At 33.3% G+C, this 27930-nt stretch overlaps 1 protein-coding gene across 1 annotated transcript; it reads right to left on the reverse strand.

The window, feature by feature from the left end:
* Positions 1 to 16996: 16996 nt before the first annotated feature.
* Positions 16997 to 18285, reverse strand: LOC110862263. The gene is made up of 4 exons (XM_022111441.2): positions 18040 to 18285; positions 17535 to 17747; positions 17339 to 17464; positions 16997 to 17256 (listed from the first exon to the last, which is right to left on the reverse strand). Exons 1-4 carry the CDS (start codon positions 18059 to 18061, stop codon positions 17210 to 17212), a joined length of 408 nt encoding a protein of 135 aa, XP_021967133.1. The 5' UTR covers positions 18062 to 18285; the 3' UTR covers positions 16997 to 17209.
* Between the last annotated feature and the right edge of the window lie 9645 nt (positions 18286 to 27930).

A 27930-nucleotide genomic window follows, 5' to 3' on the forward strand; every position in this document is an offset into this window, starting at 1 on the left:
TTACAAACCAAAATAATTTCCAACATCCTTTGCTGGTCTTCTATCACCCGCTGCTGCTGAACACTACCTATCTAATATTTACACAAAAATACTAAACTAATAATAATTTTAAAAAAAACTGATTCAACTTAGGAGGGGAGCTTGCGAGGTTGATAATAACAGATCTTGATGCCCTTTGGTGGTTTGACTCCATGGCCACATTTACGCCCGGCACACCCACTCAAAAATGCCCAAAAAACGCTTTCACTCCAGTTTTCACTCACTCAAATCCACGCCAAAAATCCAATTTTACTCGGATTTTGAAATTTCTTTCACCAATATACTACCCGATAGTTGCTTTCTTCAATCCAATATCAAACTCAATTTTGCTGATTATTATTTCGCAGGCATAATTTGCCTTGTTGATTGCTACAACAATGCTCATTCAGAAATTTAAATTTTAAAAATACTAAAAATTTCGAAAAAATTGAGTTTGATATTGGATTGAAGAAAGAAACTATCTGGGAGTATATTGGTGAAAGAAATTTCAAAATCCGAGTAAAATTGGATTTTTGGCGTGGATTTGAGTGAGTGAAAACTGGAGTGAAAGCGTTTTTTGGGAATTTTTGAGTGGGTGTGGCGGGCGTAAATGTGGCCATGGAGTCAAACCACTTCAGGGTTTTAGTACACTCATGGGTCCCTACCACATATCCAAAGGGCATCAAGATCTGTTATTATCAACCTCGCAAGCTCCCCTCCTTAAACGCATTCAATTGGGCAACAAATTACGTCGCACTCAAACTTTGTATTAGCTATTACTAAAGGATGTTCCAAGTCTAATAATTCAGGTTCAATTATTATGCTTTTCTCTTTACCAGTAACTTTAAAAAGATGAGAATTGATGAATAATTCTTCGCAAATTATTGGCGAGACACAAATGTAAACTTTCTCGTTGTGCACAAAACAAAAGTCAGTTTGACAGAACTTTTGCCTATTCTCACAACTGCCAAGAATAAAATATTTGTGAGAAGAAATAACGGTGCCATTTACGGTAACTGATTCAATTGATAATATTTCTTCTCTGTCACTAAAATGTAATGAAGAAAAGTCAAATTTTAATCTAAGATCATTAATTGTTACCCTAACGCCATGATTATATTTAATTAGCATAATTTCATCGCTACTATCCTTTGATGCAATTGAAAATGCGAAGTTTAACGATAATCTCTTGGAGACTGATTTACCAATGTTCTTAAAATTATAAGCATTTTTCCCTACAATTTTGCTAAAACGATGTTTTGCTTCAAATCTCATGCACCAATAATTTTTTAAAGGGCCCAGTTGTTCTATTGCATGAGGATAATGCAAAATGTGGTGGAACTTTGGCGTCAAATTGTTTCCAGTTAAACTAATATACAATTTATGGTGCTCCGTAATTAGAAGACGCAGAAGTGCCAAGCCTTGGCGTGATATTAGAGGGACTAATAAGATTCGTATAATTCTCCTAAGCATTAGTATTAAGCTTAACATTTCGTCATTATCAAACAATTCTGAGAAAATAACCGGGAAAATTAATAAAAAATTACTCATTTCTGAAGCTGAGAAGCAGGACTTTTTTTCGTCAGAAATAAATAACTGATTAATTTCTGGAAATTTTGCCAATGTGTGACTACTATTTTTGAAACAAGTCGAAATTTTATGATTTATTTCCTGCAAAGATAACTTCTTAGACTTGAGTAGATGGCGTAATGCTAATCTTAATTCAATAATGCATATTCCTTCAAAAAAGTCATGCATAATGTCTGGAGCATAATTTTCTGTAGCATGAAAAGAAGGAATATCATTTAATGTGGTCGCTTCTCTAATCCCCGTCAGAGATATATCTCCAAGAGCTAAATCATCATTGTAATTGGCCATATTACGCCGTAACGATATTTCTTCCTCCACTGCAGTTTGAGTAAACTGTTTGTTACCTTTGCAAAATCTGCATCTGTAATTTGCATTAAACCCTTCCGTATATCCTAACAAAGAATGGAGACCCAAATTGTCGCCCCAAACCTGGAGTAGAGCTACATGTGAAAATGGAGTCTCATTTAAAAATTTTATATGACCAGGATTAGACAATTTATTTAATTCTTCAACAATTGGCTTTAATATGGAATTAACTCGCAAATATTTGGACTTTACTACCAACAACGGAAAAATGGTTGATAATTATGATTTTAAATAAGATGGAAAATTGGAAATAATAAAATAAAACATTGCCAATTTATGTATTTTGGCTTTTGCTCCAAGCGGATTACAAATCTCAATGTCATCATAGTAGATTTGTAAACACAGTGGGTTTCCACTCATTTTTTTGTAAAATTCCCCAGACTTAAAATTTGAAAATAAGTTTGGATTATTATTATATAAAACAAAGTTGCAAGCCGTTTTATATTGCATTAAAATTATTGGCAGACTTTGGGATATTTTAAAGTAATACATAAAATCAAATTTCTCTTTCATTAATCCTGCCGTTTTATCGAACTTAAAATGTGATCCTAATTTAATTTCACGAGGTTCATTTAGCAATTTGTGATCTTTCAAACTTTTTTCAATTTGGTACTGAGAAGAGTTTGATTTGTGAAATGGGTCTTTCAAAGTATTCAATTTTATTATTAAATCATCCTTTGAAATTTCACTGTTTGCAAAACCTTTTGCAATTTCGACAACAGTATTGACTAGAGAATTTGCCGATGCTAAAATTTCTCCTGATTTTACTAAAGAAATTGACCCTGACATTTGAAGTGATTTTATGAAAGCTAATTTATAATCTACATTTATTTCTGCAACTAAACTAGGCCCTACCTCCACAACATCCTCAACCTCCATTTCAGTAATATTTTGAATATTTTCGGGAATATGCGGACAAGGCCGATCTACTGCACCTTTCTTTAAACAAACATATTTAACATGGTTCCAAAGAGTCTTTGTATTTGTGAATAACATTGAACACAACGGGCAATTAATTTTTATCCATCCATCCCTACTTAATTCATGGAACCTTTTTAAATGATCCCAATATGCTTCAAACTGACTGAAATTTGACTGACAAATACTACAGGTAAACAATTTTGAACCTTTAGCAACCGTCCCTAAATTACTTACAGCGCTGACTTCCCTAACCGCACTAATTATTTTGATTCTTTGACCAATTGATGAAACAACAACAGCAAACAGGGTTTCTTCCGGCGACCCTGTCTTGCAATCTGCCAACCTTCGAAGGACATCTTCGTCGATATCATTATCTAAAATATAATAACAATCAAGATGAAATTGATAGAATTAATTGGTTTCAAATAACGGCTTACCTTTAAACTTTTGCAAAAGATCGGTTAAACCACTTGATTGGAGAACTTGACTTACAAAATCACTCATCTTCGCTTTAAGTTCGACTTGGTTTTAAAAAATTAGTTTGGAAATACAAATATTCAGCCGATTCCAACTGCCCAAAATAACTGGAAACTAAATGCAACACGCGGTTACAAAAGCACTCAAGGTTGAGTGTTCTTTACTCAACCATTTGTTCAACCATCAAATTTTCCGCGACTTCGGTGAAAAAGTTTTCTATGTGGATTGATTAAAGAATGCTCAACTAGTTGAACATTTTTACAACAAGTTTGTATAAAATTGTTATGAAAATCGAATAAATATTAACCAATATTGTACACAATTACACTTGATAAAATATTGGAATAATTATGCCCGATATTGAGCAAAACGTGCTTTTTTGCAACCTAGTTGAATAGTCTTTACTTTTGACTTCAGTAAAATTTATTCAAAGTTGAGCAAAAATCCTCCAATTTCATTTTCCTCAACTAGTTGTATTCAACTGTTTTTAGAGTGCAAGTTGTGTAAATTTTGAGTTGAATTAAACTTATTACGAACATTTCAAAATTTTACGAACAGGCCACCATATCTGTGATGTTTAAAAGAATATATTCTTTTTAATTTTATTTCTTCGACTTTGAAGCACTACACTTTAACACTTTCCAAATTTTCTTTACGCGATTTCTCTTCTTCGGATGCATTTAAATTTTCGGATAAATCATTCGGATAAACTTATTAAGTCTGCCACCACAACCAAACAAAAAAACCGAACAACGTCCCAAGACAGACAGATCGATAATGTGATCACGAATAACGTACTGAATATTGAAGTTTCGAAATAAAAATTGTCACCATTTAGTTACGTAAATACCCAATAATTTTCATTAAATTTACTGCAAACAAATCAAAATTCCCCCAAACGCATCTGACCACCTTAATTAAGTTTATTTGTTTTCCACAATACTTTTCCTGACATTGAAACATTACAATTTTCCACTTTCCAACTTACAGTGCATTTTCTCCTCTTCGGATGCAAATATCTCGGCCAAACGTGCCCATTGGGAGATCGTATCTTTCACAAATTTCATTTTACTTAAATTTGTCATCGATTGACACAAGCTTGGCCATAATCGGAGAGCATGTGTAGTAGGAAATTTATAATCAAAATATGACGTAAGAAATATGCTCATCAAAAAAATAGGGATGGTCAAGAAAATTTTTGAAAATTTTGTTATATCTGACGTCAAAATCAGTCAGACATCGTCACTACTCACAAAACATAAAAAATTAGTTATTTGCATTAAATTTATTACGAAAATTTCCAAATCCAAAGTGGTAAAATTGACAAAACATTTGTATAAGATTATTTAATCCATAAATTTTTCCCGGCTTTAGAATATTGCATTCTGTTTTTTAAAAAACTACATACCAAAGTTTGAGACATTCTCATCTCATTAACTAAATTTGCATACCTCCCACAGTTTACATAAATTTTAGTAATTTTGGCCACTTTGAAAAAAAATATTGGCGGCAAAGTTCAATTCTCAAGTAAACTTTCTCCATCTATTTCTTGCAATGGACGAAAACCATGGTGAACGTTGAATTCTGCCCCCTAATAACATTTTCAACAATCGGACAATTCAGCGGAAAGTTAAGTGTCATGTACTTCCTAATTTTTGAATTGATTTTTTGATATAAATTGCTAGGAAATTCCGGTGTAGCTTGAAAAAGGTTACATTGTAAGCCGAAAAGTTTGGTTTCCGAAATATCTAATGGCATCTAGCAAATTATAGCATTAGTTGTAGGCATAACATTATCTCAAACTACTTATCAACCCAAATGAGCAAATAATCTATGAAATCAAACTTATTCTGAAGCTTGGTTAGTTTTTAACTTAATTCTCATAACGGGTAGCGGGTAACGGGTACCCGTGCGGGTACGGGTAGTGGTGCTGCGGGTAGCGGGTCGGGTAGCGGGTAGCATTTTCGCTACCCGTGGCAACCCTAGTAGTCGGGGTTTTCAAATTTTACAAAATATGATAACAGGGCATTACTAGCAATTCAACAAATTAATTACTTATTAACATATAATTAATAAGCAGTTTTGTTGCGAAATTACTGAAAAACTGATTTTTTTCATTAATTTCTGAACTTAACACATGAGACACTGACTCAGTTTGCCCTCAAAACCCCGACTACCCCAACTACCCGCAAAACCCTGGTAAAACCCCGGGGTATGGGTTTTCAATAGCAAAACCCCGGGGTTTTCCTTACCCTGGTTGACGCTTCTCCGTCATCAAATTTATAGACAAATTTTATAAATTGATTGAAAGCAAGGTTCGCTACCCCGGGTTTTTGTGGGTTGGGGTTTTTAGGGTTTTTGTGGGTTTTGGGGGTATCAAATTCCTAGAAAAACCCTAATGCTTAATGAGGTTTTTGCGGGTTTTTGTGTTTTTTGGGGTATCAAATCTTCGGAAAACCTCTAATGCTTAATGGGGTTTTTGCGGGTTTTTGGGGTATATAATTATCAGCCGTGTATACATAAATCCTTCCAATTAAAAAAAATTTCCAATCAAAATTTTCAAAACAAGTATAATCAAAATTTCGTGTAGGCATTAACCAAAATTGTTAATACAAATTGATCACAATTTCTCAAAAAAATTATAAAATACATAAAAACCTTAAAAAATAATTTTGAAAAACTTGTCGAACAAAAATATTTCTAAATCGAATTGCCATTCTCAAAAGTCGAGAGTTAATATTTTGAAGAAATTAATTACATAATTAATTATAAGACCAAATAAATAATCATCTCGCAACTAAATAATTAAATCGTTTTTGTAAAACAGTTCAAAAGTTATATAATTATTTTACTCGAATGATAAAACAGTTTAACAAAATTTTCGAAATACATATACAATTTCCAAACATGTACGCATATTTTAAATTGTGTTAATTAAAGAAATTTCATCTTAATATTTTCATTTAACATGTAAAAAAGCACCATTTTTGAAACACTGTTTAAAGAAAAATATTTCACGCTGGAATTGCCAACTTAAAAGTCCAAAGTCAGTTTTTGTAATAAAATTGATTGCAAAGTTTTGTTTAGGTGATTGCTGTATATTTTCTTGATTGAGTTTTATTCTTTCCTAAATTAATTTGATATTAAATGAGTATTAATTTCGCAAGATTTCAAATGTTTCTTCGTAAAAGTGATAACGTGGAAATTAATTCAATTACGCATTTCTTTGTGTTGAACGCAGAGTCCCTAACTCAACTGATAATAATACATTGTCCATCATCACGATCCGATAATCCCACCATCTGCATCCAACGTCGATGAAATTTTAAAAATTTAAACACATAAAAATATAAAAACAATTATCCTAAAATAAAGTTCAAGATTTTGAACCTGAAATTTTTCCAGTTTTTTTCAAATTTAAGAAGTGTACCTGATGCAATTGAGGTTATTTTTTGATGCCGTGGTGTATGTGCTCCTGCTTGGCCAAACTTATGGACCAGCATCACGCACCACGGCATCAAAAAATAACCTCAATTGCATCAGGTACACTTCTTAAATTTGAAAAAACTGGAAAAATTTCAGGTTCAAAATCTTGAACTTTATTTTAGGATAATTGTTTTTATATTTTTATGTGTTTAAATTTTTAAAATTTCATCGACGTTGGATGCGGATGGTGGGATTATCGTGATAATGGACAATGTATTATTATCAGTTGAGTTAGGGAGTCTGGTTGAACGATAATGTCATCTAAATAAAATTGTGTACATATTTTCTACAAAAAAATTTATTCTGACTTTTAACTGCTGGCAGGGTATTCCGACCCAGGGTTTTATTGGGTTGGGTCTTTTGGGTTTTAATGGGTTTTAATGGGTTGTTAATGAATAAAACCCAACGGGTTTTACCATGTTAAATGGGTTTTATTTGGGTTTTAATGGGTTTTATTAGGGTTTTAATGGGTTTTAACTGTGTTTTAGCTTAAAACTATATTCTAGAAGCTGAAAACAGCTGTCATACATTAGACGAAATTGTTTGATGGCAGCTAAGTAGTTTATTTGATTAACACCTCATAACACCTCATTTTGATTAAGTTTTGAAAACCAGGAATAAATCACGGACATCCCTTACCATTACAGGTTTCAAGTGACAAAAAATACACTAAATTAATTCCGGAACGAGGTATGTTTAACTGATCATACATAATTTAATACATTTTGCGATCATACATAATTAATACTTTTTTCCCGAATACTTCCTCTCATCTCAGCGAATAAATTAAACAAAATACTATAGTATGTTTTTAATTTATAAAGTTTTTTTAAATGTTTCAAAGCGATCTTAATTATCACCTCTTGAAAAATCGACTACTTATGGACAACGAAGTACTTTATTATGAGCAAAAGAGTATATTTGTAAAAAGCACTTATTATATTCTCGATCGTAATACATACGTGTTTAGTGCTTTCGTTGTTCATAAGTACTCGATTTTTTCCAGAATTGACAATACACGTTAAGATCGCATTGAAACATTAAATTTAAAAAACTCTAAACAACTTGGATTTCATTATGATGAGAGGAAGTATTCGAGAAAAAGGTAATGTATGTAATTATGGTCTCTTGGACCCTTTCGAAACGGATACAAATTCTAACATGGACAAGGAGGATTTGCATATTTACTGAAATTGGATTGCAATAGTTGTGAAAATTGTTGTTCAATGTATTACTTGTGTAAAACCTAATAAAACCCAATAAAACCCATAAAACCCATTAAAACCCAAAAAACCCATTAAAACCCATTAAAACCCCTGGGTCGTTACTTTTTGAATAAAACCCTGGGTTTTTCCGAACCCTGACTGCTGCAATACGATTAATAAATATTTCTGTTTGACATTATTTTCAGAAATTGTGCTGATTTTTTCCATTTGTTTGAGAATTGTAATATTGACTTTCTTTAATTTACACGATTTGAAATATTTTAAGAATCTTGCAAAACTGTTCTTAATACGAGTAAAATGATTAACTTTTGACTTATTTTACAAAAAAATGATGACGATTTCATTATTTAGTTGGTAAATATGGTTATTAATTTCGTCTTCAATTTTTTCGTAATAATGATTATGTGAATAACGTGGAAATTAATTTAGGAAATAAATGAATAAAATTGAATTGCGTTTTAAAAGCTAGCATATCTAAATCAAATTTTAAGCTTATTTTTTTCGAAAACCAACTTTTGAATTTTAAGTATAGCCATTCGACTGGGAAATGTTTTTGTTTGTGAAGTTTTTCAGAAATTATGCTTATTTTTTGTAAATTCTCAATAAAAACATTCAAAATTATTATTATTTAATTGACTCGATTTAAAATATGGATGCATATTTTGATAATCATGTAAATCAGTTTTATTATTCGAGTAAAATGATTAAAACTTTTGACACATTTTACAAAACAAAGTGACGATTTACTCATTAAATTGATAAAATGATGATGAGTCTCGTCGTAAATTATTATTTTAAACATTGGAAGTAATTACAGATATTTCACATACACGTATTAAAAAAAATTACATGTGCAAAATAATTTGAGGAAATTAAGAAAACAAGTGGAAAGAAATTTCCGAGAAATTCGTACTGTGTTTAAATTCCCAATCATTCCTTAATTTCTTTGTGACGGTTAAATTTCCAACTTTTACTTCTTTTATAGAGGGAAAGTAAGCTTATGGACTGAATTTTTCGCTCGGTTAGTCGTGCAATGGTTTGTCAACTCTAAAGTGGGTACATTATTCTCTAATTTCTAAAATATGAACACTTACAAGCAACATATGGATATATAATTTCTGCAAGCTTCCTATAATAAGTAATCACAATGAGTTTTGCTTCGCTAAAAAATCAAGAAGAGAAAGAATCCTTGAAGAAATTGCTAATTTCGTTAGAATTCAAAATCACAATATCCCATCCATTACACAATCTTAACAAAAAAGCTTAACAAATGTCTTTCTCGACTCGTAAGTGAAATTTCGAAGTGAAAATGAGTCAAAAGAGGAATCAATCCGAGTCGTAGTGGGATTCGAAGCGGGAGAGAAAGTCAAAGTGAAAGTGGAGCAGGACAGAAATCGTTTTATTGTAGAAATAAATTTGTTTCGAGATGAAGTGAAAGTAAACCCGAGGGTCCCATATTTGCACCGAAATGAAATGAACTCCCTTTCACTTTCTCCGTTTGGTCAGAGCTAGGCCTCGTGTAACCGATGTGACTGTCTGTCTATTCGTGATTAACCAATCTCAATTGTCAACAACGCCGTTTCTATTTTTTTGTAAAGTTTAATAACGTAACTAGTCCTTAAGGATATAATTTGGCTGGACTGAATCTTAGAGAAGTAGATTAATTTTTCCAAATTTATAATTTTTTCAAAATTTATTATTTTTGTTAGATTTCAACACCTTTTTAGAAAAATTAAAAAAACTCAGATTAACTTACACTTTGCTTAGATATCTCTATTACTCGTTCTTGATGCTTGCCATAAGTTGCCATAATTCAATACGAATTCTAAATTGACATACGGGTTCGGGCTTTATGAAGTTACGCTGTTAATTATTCTCAAATTATTGCTTTTTGTTACCAAAAGCTTCATCTTCGATAACAAATGCGCAAAAACCCTTTAAATAAAATTTCCAATGAATTATTAACGTTTTTGGGAAAAATTGGCTCGAAAGTTGACCCACAGATCTTATCCAATCCTTTTATATAAGTTACATAAATCTTTGTTTGCATTATCTCCCAATTTAGTTGTAAATAGTTAAAAAAGAGACTTTCGAGAGGATTATTTACCTCAAAAATTATTCACCTGGGGTAGCAAATTTGAATTTCTTGCATTTTTATTGCATTTACAATTTGGTGATAAATTGATGTATGAATAAATGTTTGTTTCATCGTGGCCATTAAAAATTTTCTTACCAATTTACCCATACTTTTTCAAGCTAAACCAGGAATATGTAACGAGTTATATCAAAAAATAAAGCCGAAAATTAGGAATCACGAGACGCATATCTTTCCGTTGACTGGCCCCTTTATAGAAAATTATTTGTAGTCAAAGTTCACACATCCACCTTGGTTTTCGTCGGGCCCAGCTCCGCCCCCAGATTCCAAGTGGGGACGCGCGAAGTCTTGAAATTGGTGCGTGTTCACCCCGACGACGCGGGGATGTACCAGTGCCTCGCCTTTAATGACTTCACGACGGATCAGGACTCCTCCCAGATACGATTAGGATGTAAGGATGGCGCTCAGTTTTGAATTTTACAAAATATTTTAGGTGTATGCATCTAGTAATTAATCTGGAGCGGAAAATCTGTAAAATTTCCAATTATGACAGGTTAATACGATTAGAATGTGACGATGACGTTCAATTTTTGACTTGAACAATTTTTTTAATGTTTCTGGTAATTAATCTGATGTAATTGAAGCTAGAAAGTTTTTAAAATTTCAATCTCGTACATGAGAAATTTTCAGGCGATTCACATCTAATTTAGTAAATTGTGTAAACTTGGGCATTGTTATTGACAAATCAAACTACATACGCACAATTTCCTGGTGACATAATTGATATAATTGCAAATTTGGAGTTATTTTATATCAATTTAGCATATGTTACACACACGTCAGATTTTATTTATTTCGGTGGTTTTGCCACTTTTTATAAAAAGGTCCCAATTATACCATCGGGCATTAATACGGCGACCGATCTACTAACCATCGAAAATGTGAAGTACCGCAAATTAAAAAATAGGAAATTCAAGGCCATACACTTTACTCAAGATTTGCAAAAAACCGCATTCAAATTAATTGATTTGGCGAAATATGGCGCTTAGAAAGGCAACACTTCGCTCAGCGAGTTTTGCACTACCATAAAAACGCGAGGGGATGTGACATGAAAAGTACTGAGGGCCACTTCATCAGCGAAGGCAAATGCAAACAAAGTATGTACAAGATCTTTTAGATGCATTAGGAGTGTGGTGAAGTGAATTACAAAATAAATTTTGCCAAATAGTCACCCTAAAATGTGCCACGGGTGACAACTGTTTTTTCTAATCCCTCCGCTTTATTTATTAGCTCACCCTGCGTAGCACGGGAGCTATTGAATTCCTCATGTCCGTCCGTCTGTCTGTTAACGAGTTTTTTGCATGAATTGATGCTAATTAAAAATCCCCTTGACAATTATTGAATATGTTAGGCGCACCATTGGTATTGAACAAATCGAATCGAATTTTTTAGTAAATAAATAGCACAGTTGATATCTAACAATCGGTAACCCAAAATGATCCGAAATAATTGGGAGATGGGATGCAAAACGCACCAATAGTGCAGAATATCCGGGAGAAATGATCATACAATTTTGACAAAGTTTTCAAAATTATGTATCCCGGATAGTCACTAATGGTGCAATGGCCTGCCGATTCTGTTGCACTGTAAACGGCATATATATAATGAATATATAAATAATATTGTGATGCACTTTGTTGGCTTATTCCGCACCTTCAGTGCAAAGTTCTGTCTAAATCATTATGACAGGGTGAGCTACTTCTAACGTTACTACGGTTTATTTCTACTGCAGCCAAGAACTTGAATTTTGATACTTTCAAAGTAACACAAATTAAAGTTCTTGACCTGGGCAATAAGGCACGGGTATAGAAAAAAATACAAAAGTACATTGCAGTCCAGGAGCAACGTGAAAAAATTGGTCTTCGAAAAATTTGTAAAAAAATATAAAAGAAAGTGCTCATCATTGACGATGAGACATTTTACCCTACCTAAACTTCCGGATCAAAGTTTTTCAGTGCAAAAATGTTAGTTAATCAAATTACACTTTCAAAACTTTTTAAAAAGTAACCCAACCCACAAAAAAATATGACTGTGCCAGGATGGTCAAAGAGAGACACGTTTCGGAACCTTCCAATTCGGAAGGCAACATTACCCTTGAAACTTAATTTTCAAAGAATTTAAACAACTGACGAATTAACCTCATTAGTTAGCACTGTGAAAAAAATGCTGTGCTGATCTCACCTGATCTTGGTTCCATACAGTACGTACACCAATGTTGTAAAGACTAAATCAAGGGCTAAAAGTAGAATTTTAAACTGTTTTCCAGCCAAAACCTCGGTTTTTAAAAATTCTGTAAATTTTCGAATTTTAGCCCGAATCAAAAAAATCGAAAACATGTCTCTTCAGAATGTTCTACTTGACCTTTACAAATCCAATTCTCTTGAAATTTGAATCTCAGAATTATTTGCCAGTTTCTGAAGTTCATTAAAATTACAAACTCTTTCAAATTTTTAAATTTTCAAAAAATGTTGCAAGTGGATTTTTAATAAGTCTGATAAGTCATTCTGAAGGGACATGTTTTCGATTTTTTTGATTCGGGCTAAAATTCGAAAATTTACAGAATTTTTAAAAACCGAGGTTTTGGCTGGAAAACAGTTTAAAATTCGCGCCGCGCGCTCAAATTAGCGCATTAGGAAAATTGCAAAAATATAGGTATGCTTATTTTTTGTGGTGAACAAAATAAAATTGGTCCCATTGAGATCTGAGTTGTACACGTGAAAGACTTGCATGATAGTGCCTTCGTTTTTGTGTTAAAGCTTGATTTATTTTTTGGGTTTACTAAATACAAGGAAATTCACGCAGTCCTTCCTTGTTAACTTTACAAAATCCATAAAGTTACAAACTTTTACTAATATTCTAAGGAAAATTAGCTCGCAGAGTTTTCTAAGTTTACTCTTAAGGACGTCATTGTTTTGTACAACTTGAAATGTTTTATGAAATTTACGCATTTTACAAAGTTGCCAACGTGAAATGCCTAATTATAATTTATTGGAAAACTGTTTTGTCAATAATTTTAATATTTAATTTGTAGCTTGAAAACTACTTAATTACTAGCAGAAAAATTCCCTCCTGTAATTGAATATTACTTAAAATTTACACAATTCGAAAATTATATCTCCCGATTTCATAAAATTTGCACAATTTAATAATTACAAAGATACGAGTGAAAAAGTGACATATTGACAAATTTAAAAGCCATATTGAATTTTGTTTGAAATTTTAATTTACTCTAATAAGTTATAGATACATTCTGTGCATTGAAGCAATTATACCCAAAAAATGACGAACTAATTTGATGAAGAACAAATATTGACAAATCGTTAAATTTGGCCAAATCTCCAAAATTACAATTTTACCAAACAATTCGTTTTTACAGCCTAAATCAGTATAGCTCGACAAGCTGAGAGGAAGGAGTAGGGTCCTTTTTGGGTGCTGGGGGGCCACGGGTTTTTACACTCTTAGAAAAATCAATACCAGATCAATACCAGGCGGTATTCATATGTGACTCTACCGCTTTGGTATTGATTTAATACCAAGCGGTATTATTTTGTGTTTATACCGTCGTGGTATAAAAATGTGACTTGGGGTATTGATTTTTTTGTGCATGATGGTATTGCTTGTTAATACCGTGGGGTATGAATCTAATACTATGCGGTATTAACGAGTTATACCATACATTAAGAAAAATAACGGTTTAGCGCTGCTTGGTATTGATTCAAATGTTATTTATTTTATACAATTACAACTTGTAATTTACAAATCAGAAAATTATAAATGACATACCTACATACATAAATATTTACAAAAAATGGAAATCAACCAGATACAGCATAGTGGAATAAGTTCATTATAAAGCTTTAGAACAAATTGAAGAGATACTGAAGAATCCGTCCTTTTACAATCAAGAGGTGTGTAAATAAATACTAAGAAAGCAAATATTTTGTTTGCAGTCATTAAATGCAAATATGTAAAAAAATTGTAACACCGCCCTATTATTTTCAGGTTTCCCTTCTTTCAAAAAATAATGGAAACACGCTGGCCCAGGATGTGTACGCGATGCTTTCTTCCATGATTGGAAATGATCTGCGTAGCAAAATCCGATACACAGCAAAGAGCAACAAGATCCCTTTTGCAGATCGTTTATCAGCTCAGCTAATTAGAGGTCAGTTGCTATAATTTATTTTTAATAAATGAAAAATGAAAAATTAATATTTATACAAACACACAACAGATGCTGTGAAGACTGGAAATTCACACCCTTCTGTGAAAGATACTGAAATAAATCAGAAAATTGGATGCTGGTTCCGAATGAAAATTACTTCAAATAATGCTGACGTCACATCAAACACAGAAACGTCGAGTGGAGAAACGACTTCAGGAAGCGCTGAAACGGATACGGACAACGTCGACTCCAACGTCGACGGATCAAGTAGTCTGGCACAATAATAATAATAGTGTGGAGGTAGACATTCTCACCGATAACTTGGAGGTTGTTAGTGATAGTTTTAGGTTAAGTAGTATTAGTGATAACTCAGGTAGCGATAAGAATGAATTGCAAATTGTGGAGAACAATGTTTCAAAATTATGGCAGCTAGGTAACTGGGCAACAAACTATAATATTAATCACAATGCATTGTCACCACTTTTAGGACTACTTAGACAATGGATGCCGTTCGAAGGTTTTCCTATAGATCCACGTACATTATTGAAAACAGACAGAAATATCAGCACTATAGCAATAGCAGGGGGGTCATTTCATCACTTTGGATTAACATCACAAATTACGAAAATTATTAAATGTGTCAAGTTATCGAAGAATCAGCCTCCAATTTTAAGAAGTATTGAGAATTTAATATCGATTAAGATAGGTGTAGACGGGCTTCCAATTTCCAAAAGTTCAAATCAGCAATTTTGGCCGATTCTTGGTAAAATAGACCAGGATCCTTCCTCAACTGTTTTTCTTATTAGCTTATTTTATGGGTGCCAAAAACCACAATCAATCGAGTCCTTCTTATCACCGTTTGTTAATGAAATGAAGGCTCTGGAGGATAACGGTTTAAAAGTAGGGGACATTATTTACTCTGTTCGAATAAGTTGCATCACAGCAGATGCACCTGCGAGAAGTTTTTTGAAACAAATTAAACCACACAATGCATATTTCGGTTGTGAGCGTTGCTACAGACGGGGTACTTATAAAAATTCTAGAATTCTTTACCCAATTAAGAAAGAATGTGATCAATACACTGACCAATCATTCAAAGAACGCTGGTACGAGTCACATCATAAATTAATTAGTCCTTCTCCTTTAGAAACTCTGTCAATAGGAATGATCTCACAGATTCCACTAGATTATATGCATTTGTGTTTATTAGGTACTATGAAAAAGTTATTACTTGTTTGGACTGAGGGCAGAAAACCACACAAATTGTCTAATTTGCAAAAAACTATAATTTCTGATCGGCTCACGTCCTTTCGATCTCAAATATCTAGAGACTTTTCGCGAAAATGTAGAAGTCTTCAAGACCTCAGGCATTGGAAGGCTACGGAATTTCGATTATTTTTACTTTATGTTGGTCCAGCTGCTCTACGGAAAATTTTAGATGACAAGAAGTATCAGCATTTCTTGTTATTTCATACAGCAATTTATATATTTCTCTCTAATTGTTCAAAGAAGCCAGATTGGGTTAATTTTGCACAAGATTATTAGATAATTTTGTAAAACAAATTCCAAGTCTATATTTCCCAGAACTAATGATCTATAACATGCATAGTTTATTGCATGTAAAATTAGATGTTGAGAATCATGGACCCTTGGATAATTATAGCGCATTTGAATTCGAGAATTATATGCAAACTTTGAAACGAATGATTCGATCTAAATCATCCCATCTTAGTCAGGTAATTCACCGAGTAGGTGAAATTGATAGATTTTCATCTTTAGCAGGAGGCAATAAGTTGTTAATTAGTGGACCAAGTACAAAAAGTGGTGACAATGTGTGGTTAACTTCTGATAAAAAGTACTGCATGCTAATTAGTAAGATTTCTGACACCGATTTTGAGGCTAAGTTTTTTAAAGTTAAACAAGATGTGGAATTTTATCCATGTAGAAGTTCTAGACTAGACATATGTATTTTGAGTGATCTATCACACAACTGTATTGTAATTTCCTCCATCTCCTTGCGCCGGAAATGTATAATTCTGCCGATCAATGACGATAAATACTTTTGTGTCCCAATTTGTAATTCATCTTTAAATAATATAGAATAGTTTAACATTTATGTATCATTAAAATGTTGAAGTTGTAATAAATAACGAAATGAAATTTGAGTATAAATAAATTTGTATTAATTTCATGCGTATCATTAGCATAAGATTTGCACCAAAGTCGTACCAAATTCACACAAAATTCTCACCACATTTATGAATATTCATTATCACCAAATTCGTATAGAATTCGTACATACTTTTTTGTGTTAATTTTGTACATATATTGCACAAACAAACTTGCATTGAGAATTTGTTAGTGCGAATTTTGTGCAAACGACTTGTACAAAATTAATACCAATCGGCTTCACATCTTAACGGTAAATATGCATTAATCTAGAAGTACAAATTTTGTACAAAAGTTGAAGATTTTGGTTCGTCGGGAGTGTAGCAAAATATTAAGTATTTTCTAAATATGAAATTCCTTGCATGAATTGAGCTTCATGCATTTTATGCACGTTTGTGAAACATGCACGAATAAAATAATATTATATTTACAAGCCAAATGTATCTTATTTATTACAGTAAGCTCGGTTTGATTGATGGGCCCATGAACAGTGAGATAGGAAGAAATGAGGATCAATATGACATGTTTTGTTTTACAAATATTTAAAAAGGATAGGGTATGTGTAAAAGTTTAAAATATAATCATATGCCAATATTTTTTTAAAATTATTTTGAGCTCTAATTGTCATTTTTTGTTTCATCACTCATCAATATCCGTCCACTCGTCGTCAGAAAGGAGGCTTGAGGCTGGAAATAAAACAAAAATATGTACTGATAATTTTTGTTACATTTTTCTCGTCAACGCCGGATTTACATAGGTAAAGCTAACCTTCCTGGTGAACAGCCGTTTCAATTCCAGCCTTGAAAATTTGTTCTCCTTGGTGATCCGGATTTTCAGCTACAGCGCTGGCATTATCTTTCAAAGGGTCGTTGAGATTTGTTTCTCCTATTGTCACTATAATACAACAAAGATTAGATGATGCAAAAATAAGTAAAAAATATTCGTATTTTAAATTTTTACTTACCAATGAATTCGTTTGTTCCACTTCTTTTCCAATAAATTTTTGGGAGAACTTCTTGGAAATCCTGGGAATTATCATCCCAATAAATCTTTACAAAAATGCAAAGCAATATTAATATTGCTACTACTAGGCAAACCAACATTGCAAAGTACGCAAAATGGTTTGGTTGGGTCGTGTGGATGGTTTGGGCTTCAAAATTAGCTATGACGCCTACATCTGTAATAATGTAAATATTTATATCAATGTTTCATTAGAATTAAGCGTGGAGACATTTGGAGGACCATAGTTGCAGATGCCATTTGGTAAAAATTAATAGAAATTAATAATCATTTACGAAAGAGTTACTCAAAATGGTTTTTCATGTAAACATTAGTAAATGGACGAATATTTGTTTGCGCATCCACAGTTATAGAGGTCGTGCAAACCCCATTAATTAATAAAGAAATTCACGGTTAATAATCTGTGAATAATCTGATTATTATCAATTTTTTAGAAAATATATACTTACGTTGCTTTAGATTGTATTCCATTTTACACTGAATCAAAATTAAGCTTACAACTAAAATAATTATTTAGCAAACTTATGAGATTATAGTGGGTATAGTGGGTAGTTCTCAGACTTTTTGATTAAAGCACGTACACGAATGTTCACATTAGTTAAATTTAAATTGGAATAACAAATATTTTTAGTCGGGCTAAAAATTTAAGCTATTTGCATATGTATGTGTGAATAATTTTCTCAGTGAATGGATGACGTGACAAATTGTATTAAGTTATGAACATTACATATTTATGCAATCCACAAATTTAATTTAACTTGTCGATGTTGCATATTTTATAAACATTTCTCCACTCGCAGTTAACGTCCGCGCATGCATACGTACATACATATATCTGAGTCATATTTATAGGTACGTATGGTCGACAGAGCATCAAGAACATGTACATTTAAATTACCACAGTGGGTGTGGATGGTTGAGGAGATGGGAAAATTGTTCCATGAAATTTTATCATCGCTTGACCATGTTATATATAGGATTAGACCATCCAATCTTGGTATGGTAATGCACAATTCAACCTCACAGCTTCCCCACCCATGTACATGGTACACGTCACATAGTATGTAAATATATATATAGTTTTAGCGTGAGCTAATTCGAAAAAGTAAATTCATGTCTAGCCTCTTGGATTTTGGGATCATCATTTTGATATGTATGCATTTATAGAATACGAAGTCATAATTAATATTTAATCATCATCGCTAGTCGTCTATGCATCGATGCAGAATGTGCTGAGTTTGATAAAAATAAAAAAAATATACTTTAACAAATTGGAGAAATTGCTGATGATAGTTAACTAATACAACTGAATGTATCTTGGTCACTATTCACAAAACCAATACTTATGTATGTATAGCCGGATGCAAGTATGAATAATAACGCCGGTTAAATAAATATGTATGTGATCAGATATTTTATTTTATTAGTAGCGAGTTTGAAATTTATTTGGTCAGCTAAGATCTCGCTCATGTTTTAATTTGAAAAATATCTCAGGAAATGAATAAACTTTGCTTCATCTAAATACGTATAAATAATATACAAAAAATAAACTCATTTACATAAACAAGTTGTTAGTGTGGCATTTAAAATATTTATTAAAAATATGCTTGATTTCAATTTTTTTTTAATTTTGAAAAAGTAATAAAAATAAATTTCGTGATAACTAATGTGAATAACTTTCATGGATTTATTGTATCCACTGAATTAGTCTCAGAACTCTTCAATGAAAAATCAAAATTAACTTGATGCATAAAAGCTGAAGTTTGAGTTTTGTGCAGTGATCTAATTCGTTTAACATTCATGGATTTTAAAAAAAGTAAGTACTACCTTTATTTGAATAGTTAGATGTTGAGGTAAATTCACACAATCCTTGGTACATAAAATCCTTAAGTGTTTAAACTTACAAATTAATACCTACCAGTTTGTCTTATGTATGCAACAAGTCATCAACTCGTGAAAGATTAAGGTTTTAAACATGTTTGGACCCCAAGATAATTTTCGGGGATACAAAAAAATGCAAATTGATAATTTTTTGGCCGGCTTATTAACGGCTCATTCACGACTCATTTATGATGCAGCAATAATTTTAGCCTCAAAATGAAAGGGGGTCCTTATTTGCATTTGGAAATATTTCAAATTTATGTAGGAATCCAAAAGTGTTGATAAACTAAATTTTATATTAATTTGTAGCTCACTGAAAGACATTTAATTATTTAATAGAACACTATTTTCCTTCAAAATAAAATACAAAATATTTGCAATCCCTAGTCAGATGAAGGCTTCCTTTTATTCCGTAAAAGTGTGCATAGCTATTATACAAAACTTGTACGGATTTTAAAATTATCAATGATTGAGGGAATTTCCTCGTGAAATAATATGTATTTAGTAATTAGTAATGAGTTTACAAGTTTGGCAAACGTCAAAAATATTTTAAACATTTTATAAAAATATTATTTACAAACTTGACGTGAGTGTGCCTGACTTTCCTCAATAAGTCATTATGCTTATAAATACTCACGGGTGTTACGTTAACTTAACTGTTTAATACTGTGACGAACACGTTTTCATTTTATATTTTCTTGTAGTGATTTTGTGGACCTTGGAAATTTGTGGAAGATAACGAGGAAACGAAAGGTGAGGAAAAATGATAAGTTGTCAAATGTCTCGTTCTCCATATACTAGGTTGAGATACACTATCGTAAGAATTAGCTTTGAGTCTGTAAATACATATGTGTGAAGGTTTTAAATTCTGGCTGAGGCTTGGCTACTATTCTCGTCGATCGGTTGACATAAGCCTTTTACCTGATTTATGCCTACATACATATTTCAGATTAAAAACCTACAGTGTGCAGTGTTTATATAGCCCGAGTCAGGGACAGAGTCCTCTTCCAAATGTTTGTCAAGTGACCGGTACAAACCAACTACTAATAGTAGTTGGTACCGGTCATTATGGGGAAATTTTTGTCGATTGCGAATTATTCGCAATCGTCGCTGCAAAATTGCAGCTTCTTTAACCAATTCCAAAAACCCCACTGGGTCCTCCTGGCAAAAAAATCTTAAAGTTTACTTTACATTTATTAAGCTAATCTAACCCTGCAGGACCACGCCAACTTTTAGTCGTCTACGCCCGTTTTCCAAACCAATGGGGGTGACCAGTGTGTGCAAAAAGTCAGCCTTGTTGCTATTTGTTCCTATTTGCCTTTTTGCGTGCCTTTTTGAACTGTATAGAAAACGCAATGAATAGCTTTCACTTTAATTTTATTTCTTCTCATCTCGCCAATTCAAGTATGACCAATTTCTCGAATATCAGTTACCAATTTTTAAAATAGCTACTTTTAGAAACGGTAATAGAAGATAGAGATAATAGAAACGGTATGGGTCACCCCCTAGGCTACTCTGGTTCCACTTTGTTCGCTTTTAACTTGATATATTTCCATACGAGACCATTAAGTATCACCATACCGAATTTCATCTTTTTAAGACAATTTATAAAAATCGGTATGGGCCACCCCCTAGGATCGCTCCACATAAAAATTTTACTAATTTAACTTCATATTATTTCATTAGGAGCTATTAGAAACGTCAATGGTAAATTTCAGCTCAATTAAATGATTTTCAAAAATCGATATGGGTCACCCCCTCGGGTCCCTCCAGATAAAAAATTTGACCAATTTCATTTAATGTTCTTCCTTAAACCCCATACGCAACCTATCTACCAAATTTCAACTCGATATGACGATTTTGACAAATCAGTATGGGTCACCCCCTAGGGTCTTTCAAAATAAAATTTTTTCCAACTTAAATTCATACTCTTTCATTAGACACCATTAGCAACCTCAGTGCCAAATTTCTGCCTTCTATGACAATTTTGAAATTTTGATGCATAATACCCCATCCACCTATATGACCCCCACTGGTCAACCACTTGACCGATTTCGCCCATCTTCGAACTTAACTCCTCATTTGCCCCATACTACATGTGTAGCAAATTTCAAGCCGATAGGATGAGTTTAACGAGAGTTATCGTAAGACGGACAGACGGACGGACGGACGGACGGACGGACGGACGGACATGATGGTTCCATAAGCCCTTACTCGGGCTAAAAAGTTAAAAAAACATTAAATCAAAACCGGCAGAATTGTTTAGAAATATGCTGACACGAATTTACATGCTAAATAAGTGACCATTTTGGGGAGGCAGTTGCATGGTAACCGAACGCAAATGATTTCCCCAGACCTTGGTAAATGAAATACCAAATGAAAATTAGATAAAAATACATTGCCTCATTTATTTTGACCAGGTTAGTGTCGATCGAAAACAAATGTAATTAATCTGAAATTTGTATACGGGACCATCTGCCAATTCATTAGCATCCGAAAAGGAGAAAACCCGCAGTAAACTTAGATTTGCCAAAATTTGAAGGCGTATTTTCTCTGAGGACGCAAATTTTTCAAAAAACTTGGCCATTTGCAAGGAATGGGTTTGAAAATTTTCATATTAATTAAAGTTGGTAAATCTGTGGGCATTCGCTGGGAGACCTCCATGGTTAGTGCGGTTTAATTGATCGGGATGTGTTAGAGCATTTGATGATTCGATTTTAGCTCGACTGACGCGTAAAGTTATGGAATCTCCTCTCGATTTTTGTGGCAGCATTGCATATTAGTATCTAGGTATGCACTCTAAGAAACCCAATAACTAAGTTATCTATGTGACTCTACCGCATGGTAATTAATTTATTATTGAGTGGTAGAAAAATAGTTACCAACTGTTCATATTTTCAAATTTCGCGACCGGGGTTATTACCGGTTTGGTAAAAAAAGTGTCTACTACTCAATAATAAATTAATTACCATGCTGTAGAGTCACATAGACACTCCGCCTGGTAATAACTTAGTTACCGGGTTTCTTAGAGTGAATGCATACGTCTCCCGATGTACATACATCTAAATATGTACATATGTAGATATACATATATGCAATGCAATTACTAAAATGAATAAATAACTGTAAATCTAGAAATACATATATGCATACATCTACATATGTACACTCTAAATAAAATCATTACCAAATCATTACCAAAATGCACACGTATATGACTCTGCAGAAACGGTAATAATAACCACCAGCTGGTAAAGAAATTGATTGAACCCGAAGTGGTAATAAAGAACACTTTTTGGGATAAAATTAATACCATGATGTATGAGAGATGCACTACAATGTGTAGTAAAATGTCTACCGCCTGGTAATAAACCATACCACTTTGTGCACGGCGTGCTATTCATACCGGTATTAATGCTTTGTGTTATGTATACCCCATTATTACCAAATGTTGTGCAGATTTCCACCGAAAAGAATAGATTTTTTGTTTTTCTTTACAATAATCTTTCAATCAATTATATTTATTGTAAAACAATGAGACATAATCACATAATTATAAAATTTAAGTATAATGCAAACTATGCAGTTACATACATACACATGTATTTATACATATTAACATGAAACTTAAATCGAACTAAATATTTTATAGTTTTGCCGTACACTTACCTTAAATTTTTGTTTCACTGAAAAACTAAACACAAAAGATTATTATTTTTATTATTTACTTGTTCCTATTAAGATGGTGCTCGATCACCATCTTGATAACTTATCAATGATAAGGCACAAACATATGATAATTTGATTTGATACTTACCTGATTCCAAAAATTCTATATAATTTCCATGAGTTTTTATCAGTTATTTTCCACGGGCATAATTGGATTAATTTCGCCGTGTCGACTTGAGTTGAGCTGAGCGGAAACTAAAACTGACAAATGCGCACTGTTTAGCGTCTCACATTTCACACTAAATGTATTAAAATTCTTACCTATATGGTAATAAACTACACCAAAATGTAGATCTCATCGGCACCACAACGGAAACAATTTGTACTACACTTTATTAAAATTATGGTAAAGAGTGTTATCCAAATTTGTAGGGTATAATTACCGACTCGTAGGAATTTATTACCAAAATCATATAGATAACTTAAAACATTGCGGTGGAAGGCTAGTTACTGGTTTGGTATTGATACGGTAATAACCCCGTATAATTTTTGTAGGACGCGTAATTACCAAGAGCTCGGTAAAGACGTTTATTAGGAATTCTTTACCAAGGTGCTAAGAGTGTACGTAGTATGTAATATATCTAAATATGTATACATATTTAGATGTATGTACATATGTATACATATCTACATACATCTAAATATGAATTAGTTTAGACGGACATTGTGGGTTGACTTTTTAAAACAATTTATTATCCCATGTAGATATCTACATATTTAGATGTATGTACATATGTACATATTTAGATGTATCTAAGACGCTGGTCGTTTAGCTTTTTTTAATATAAGATGTAATAATAAGTACTTTACTCTGCGATACAATTCATACTCTTAATGAATAATAAACCATAATACTCTAAATATGTACATATGTACATACATCTAAATATGTAGATATCTACATAGGATAATAAATTGTTTTAAAAAGTCAACCCACAATGTCCGTCTAAACTAATTCAAAATATGTATCTACATTCATCTAAATATGTGCATACATATGTAAATGCAAGCATGCATTCATGAAAACGTTTTCAATAATTTTGAAATGCTTGCAATAATTTATTTATTTTCCCATGCTTATTTTCCGCAGGAATTTGATAAACTTCACTGAATCCTGGCTGTACCTTAATTATTGGATTAATTTTTTCATATTTGGTAAATGTGTATTTACATATTTAGGAGCTATATTATATAGTTTTCGTTCTAAATTATCATGGATTAAATTTGTTTACACAGATACGAGATCATGTCGGCTTGCCAGGACAGAATATGGGCCTCTCAGGCTATGAAAACCGCTCTGCTGCCGATAAAAAAAGATAAGCCAAAATTTTCTTTCGTGAAAGATGATTTTCAAACGATCTGCTTGGATGAACCAATTTGCACAAATTGTACACCTGAAAATTTCCATTACTCTACAAGATCTGGCTTCGAATTGGACCTGACAATTTCTGCTGAATTACGAAGTACGCCATCAATTATCACTGCGAGCCATAAAGAGGAAACCAAAATTTCAAGATATTATTCTACTTCAAATTACTACCAATCAAAGTTAGCAGTCGCAAAACCATTAATATATGATTGCTCAACTAATTATATCCCTTGGACTAAGAACTACTCCGAACGATATGCTCAATCCTTTTCACAGAAATCAATTTCGGACCCATTTTACCCAACCACAGAATTTTGCAAATTTGGTTGGGGCCCCATGTTCAAGACAAAATATGCAAATGAAAAACAAAAGCAGTCTGATAACGAGGAACGACGACTACAATTTATGTCCATCACACCAGAGGATAGTTTTTTTGACTTGAATCTATCAATCAAAAATCCATATATGGAGAAAAATGAAGAACTTCTAAAACTAAGCAAAGAACACATCATACAAGCAATTGATCGGGCTATGGAAGAAGAAAAGGAGCCTGCCCCACCTATTACGGTTTTCATTCTATGGGAGATGTACAATGGAAGACCTCCAAAATTAAATAAACCGGAAAAACTTACACTACGCGATCCTGTCGAAACGATAAACCACACACTAGTTCGCGTACTCAAGAAGTTATCAAACCACAACAAAACTAATCCTTTGAAAGTAAATTGTCGAGCTGAAGCTTCGCACCACAACGACCAGGGCCAATTATCAGGCCAAATAATCATACCCTGGAACACACAGGAATGTGCATCAGAATATTCAAAAACTCAACACAGTAAAATTACAAAATTTCTCAAAAATTTATTTGGGAGAAAGTCTGCATCTGAAATAAATGACGCAAACACCAAAATTGATGACCAGCCAAATTTCCGTAATATCGGAATGGAGGGCTCCTCGTTCAGTTCGGGGCCTTTCATTCAGATCAGTCTAGGGAAGGATCCTAGTCAACGGGAGCAAAATGCAGTCCCTGGAACACACTCGGACTCGGACCAGTCAACTACAATTTCTAAATCAAATTCAGGAAATTCCTCTACAAACAATAATGCGGAAGAAGACCAACCACAAGACATTACTCCCTCTTCGTTAAAAACTGCGGACAGGTTGGATGCCAATATACCGTCCGCATTGTCTACCAATAGCCCTGATAATAACGACAACAATAAGGCCGATTCGGATCCAGAAACCATAATCAGAAGCACTATTACGCAAAATGAGTACAACACTATGATGGAAGCTGATCCGATAATGACCGCTGGTACCGGATTTACAGTAAGAAGGTCAAATCTTTCGGACATTGAAAAAGGAAGCAGAAATATAGACGAAAACGTTGTCGACGGATATATCTCAATGAGATTGAAGGAGTCGGACTGTCAAGGGATTGAGTATATTCCTATCCAATTCATGGCACCATTGGCAGAATATGACAGAGCTAAGCAAAGAGCTTTTCACAGAGTGGATGAGGACGGAGCTGTCGAGTATCAAGTAATTCAACAAATGATGACCAACGCCATAGCCAAAAATCCAAAAACAATATTACTCACAATATGCCAGGGGGCACATTATTATCTAGCTCATCTAGATGTGCAAAATTCAGAGATTCAGATAATGGACAGCATAGGATACGACGAAGAAAGAATAAAACAATTAAGGAAGGCAATTACAACAATTTTAACATCAGTTGAAGTAGAAATTGGGACGAGGAGATGGAAACTTTTTATTTTGAATAATTTACCAAAGCAGTCAAACTTTTATGACTGTGGACTCCACGTTATGCACAACGTGGAGTCGGTGTATCTTCACAGTGAAAATATTGTTCCAAGGTTAACGGCAGATGATATGTTGGTGTTCCGGGCCAAAGTGGTCAATCGCTTCGAGACATATCGCCAGAATCTATTGAGGACAGCTACAATTATTGATGTTGGCCCAATAATTGCCCACGAAACAATAACTAAAGTTCATGCAACCTGGACTACATCCAATCCTCCGATTCTGGCAAGTCGAATCGATTTGGAGGTCCAAAACTTGGAATTTGTATTGTCGTCGAAGAAATTATTAATTTCGCCATCTCCAACTTCCCATGCACCCGAAAATTGGCCACATGAAAAAACAGAAGAATTAATGACAATTCCAAGAACCAATGTATTCACAAACAAAGATGACATTTATTTTACAAAGGATCATCTAGATTCAGTCAAAAATGAAGATATTTTACCCGATGATGTTCTGGAAGCCTATATTCGTACCATTTTGCGGAGTAGAAAAAACCAATTCATGCTATTGTCGACCCAATTTATGCGTAGAAATGGCTACGTGAAGATTAATGGGTCAAACATTACCGATGGCAACGGTTACCGCATTTCAAAGTTTGAAGTTGAAGACGAGGAACTATTACCTGTCACCACTCCTTTCATCGTCACTACGGTTTCACTGGAATCCACCAGCGTTCTCGTGATATTTTTAATCCTACATCAACAAGAATGTTGAAGGATTTAGGCAAAACTGCACAAGAAGCAATGAAGAAGGTATATCCATCTCAAAATTGGCGCTATCGGATTTTTGAACGCATCATGACAACAGATTTAAGGAATAGTGGAGTTTGTGTTCTGCAACTCCTGGAACAAGTTGTACACGGAAAAAAATACCAACCAATGAACACCAAATCAATGAGAGAAAAAATATATCGGACCCTAAACAAATTGAGGATTCGGGCTGTCTGGGACATCGTAATGAAACCATTTTGCAAGAGCAAAATTTGAAACCCGAAGATGGCGTTAAGAAGACCTTTTTATGTGGGTTGGAAGAATTTGGAGTGATGTAAATTTTTCGTCTTGGATTTTGCCTCAAATGTTTTTGGACGGTTTTTAGGATTAGGAGTGAATGTAGCGTGTTTAATTTTATTGTCCGTCCGCTTGTCCGGGTATGCTGTTTCTAAAGTTTAATTAATTTCCAGTAAACGCATGAAAAATATCGAACTGTTAAAGACTTAGTTATTTTACCTCGGATGATATCATGGTCTGGACTTGTCAGGTTTGGAGGTGTCTGCTTCTCATCAATCAGCTTGAATTCTTCTTCGTTGAAAACCGTTTGTTTAAGGCAACCTTGCACGTGCTTATCTAGATTTAGAAAGATATTACAAATAAAAATCCCATTGCATTAAGCACAAAGTTATCAGTAAAAAATGCACCTGATGATTTCCCAAATTTCTGCATACAGCAATAATGAGTCAGTTCCCCACAGATTTCATGGGCGGTCCTGGGATCGTACTTCTTGCGTAATTCATTTAATGTAAATTGCCTCAAGT

Source organism: Folsomia candida, unplaced genomic scaffold (assembly GCF_002217175.1).
Source record: "Folsomia candida strain VU population unplaced genomic scaffold, ASM221717v1 Fcan01_Sc052, whole genome shotgun sequence".
NCBI classification, from domain to species: Eukaryota; Metazoa; Arthropoda; class Collembola; order Entomobryomorpha; family Isotomidae; genus Folsomia; species Folsomia candida.

Bases quoted from the DNA above. Each gene is read 5' to 3' on its own strand.
- LOC110862263 (XM_022111441.2), bottom strand. From the start codon at position 18,061: ATGGAATACAATCTAAAGCAAC. The intron at 17,465-17,534 runs GTAAGTAAAAAT...GTTGTATTATAG, and splicing joins TGGAACAAACGAATTCATTG to TGACAATAGGAGAAACAAAT. The intron at 17,257-17,338 runs GTTAGCTTTACC...TTTTATTTCCAG, and splicing joins AACGGCTGTTCACCAGGAAG to CCTCAAGCCTCCTTTCTGAC.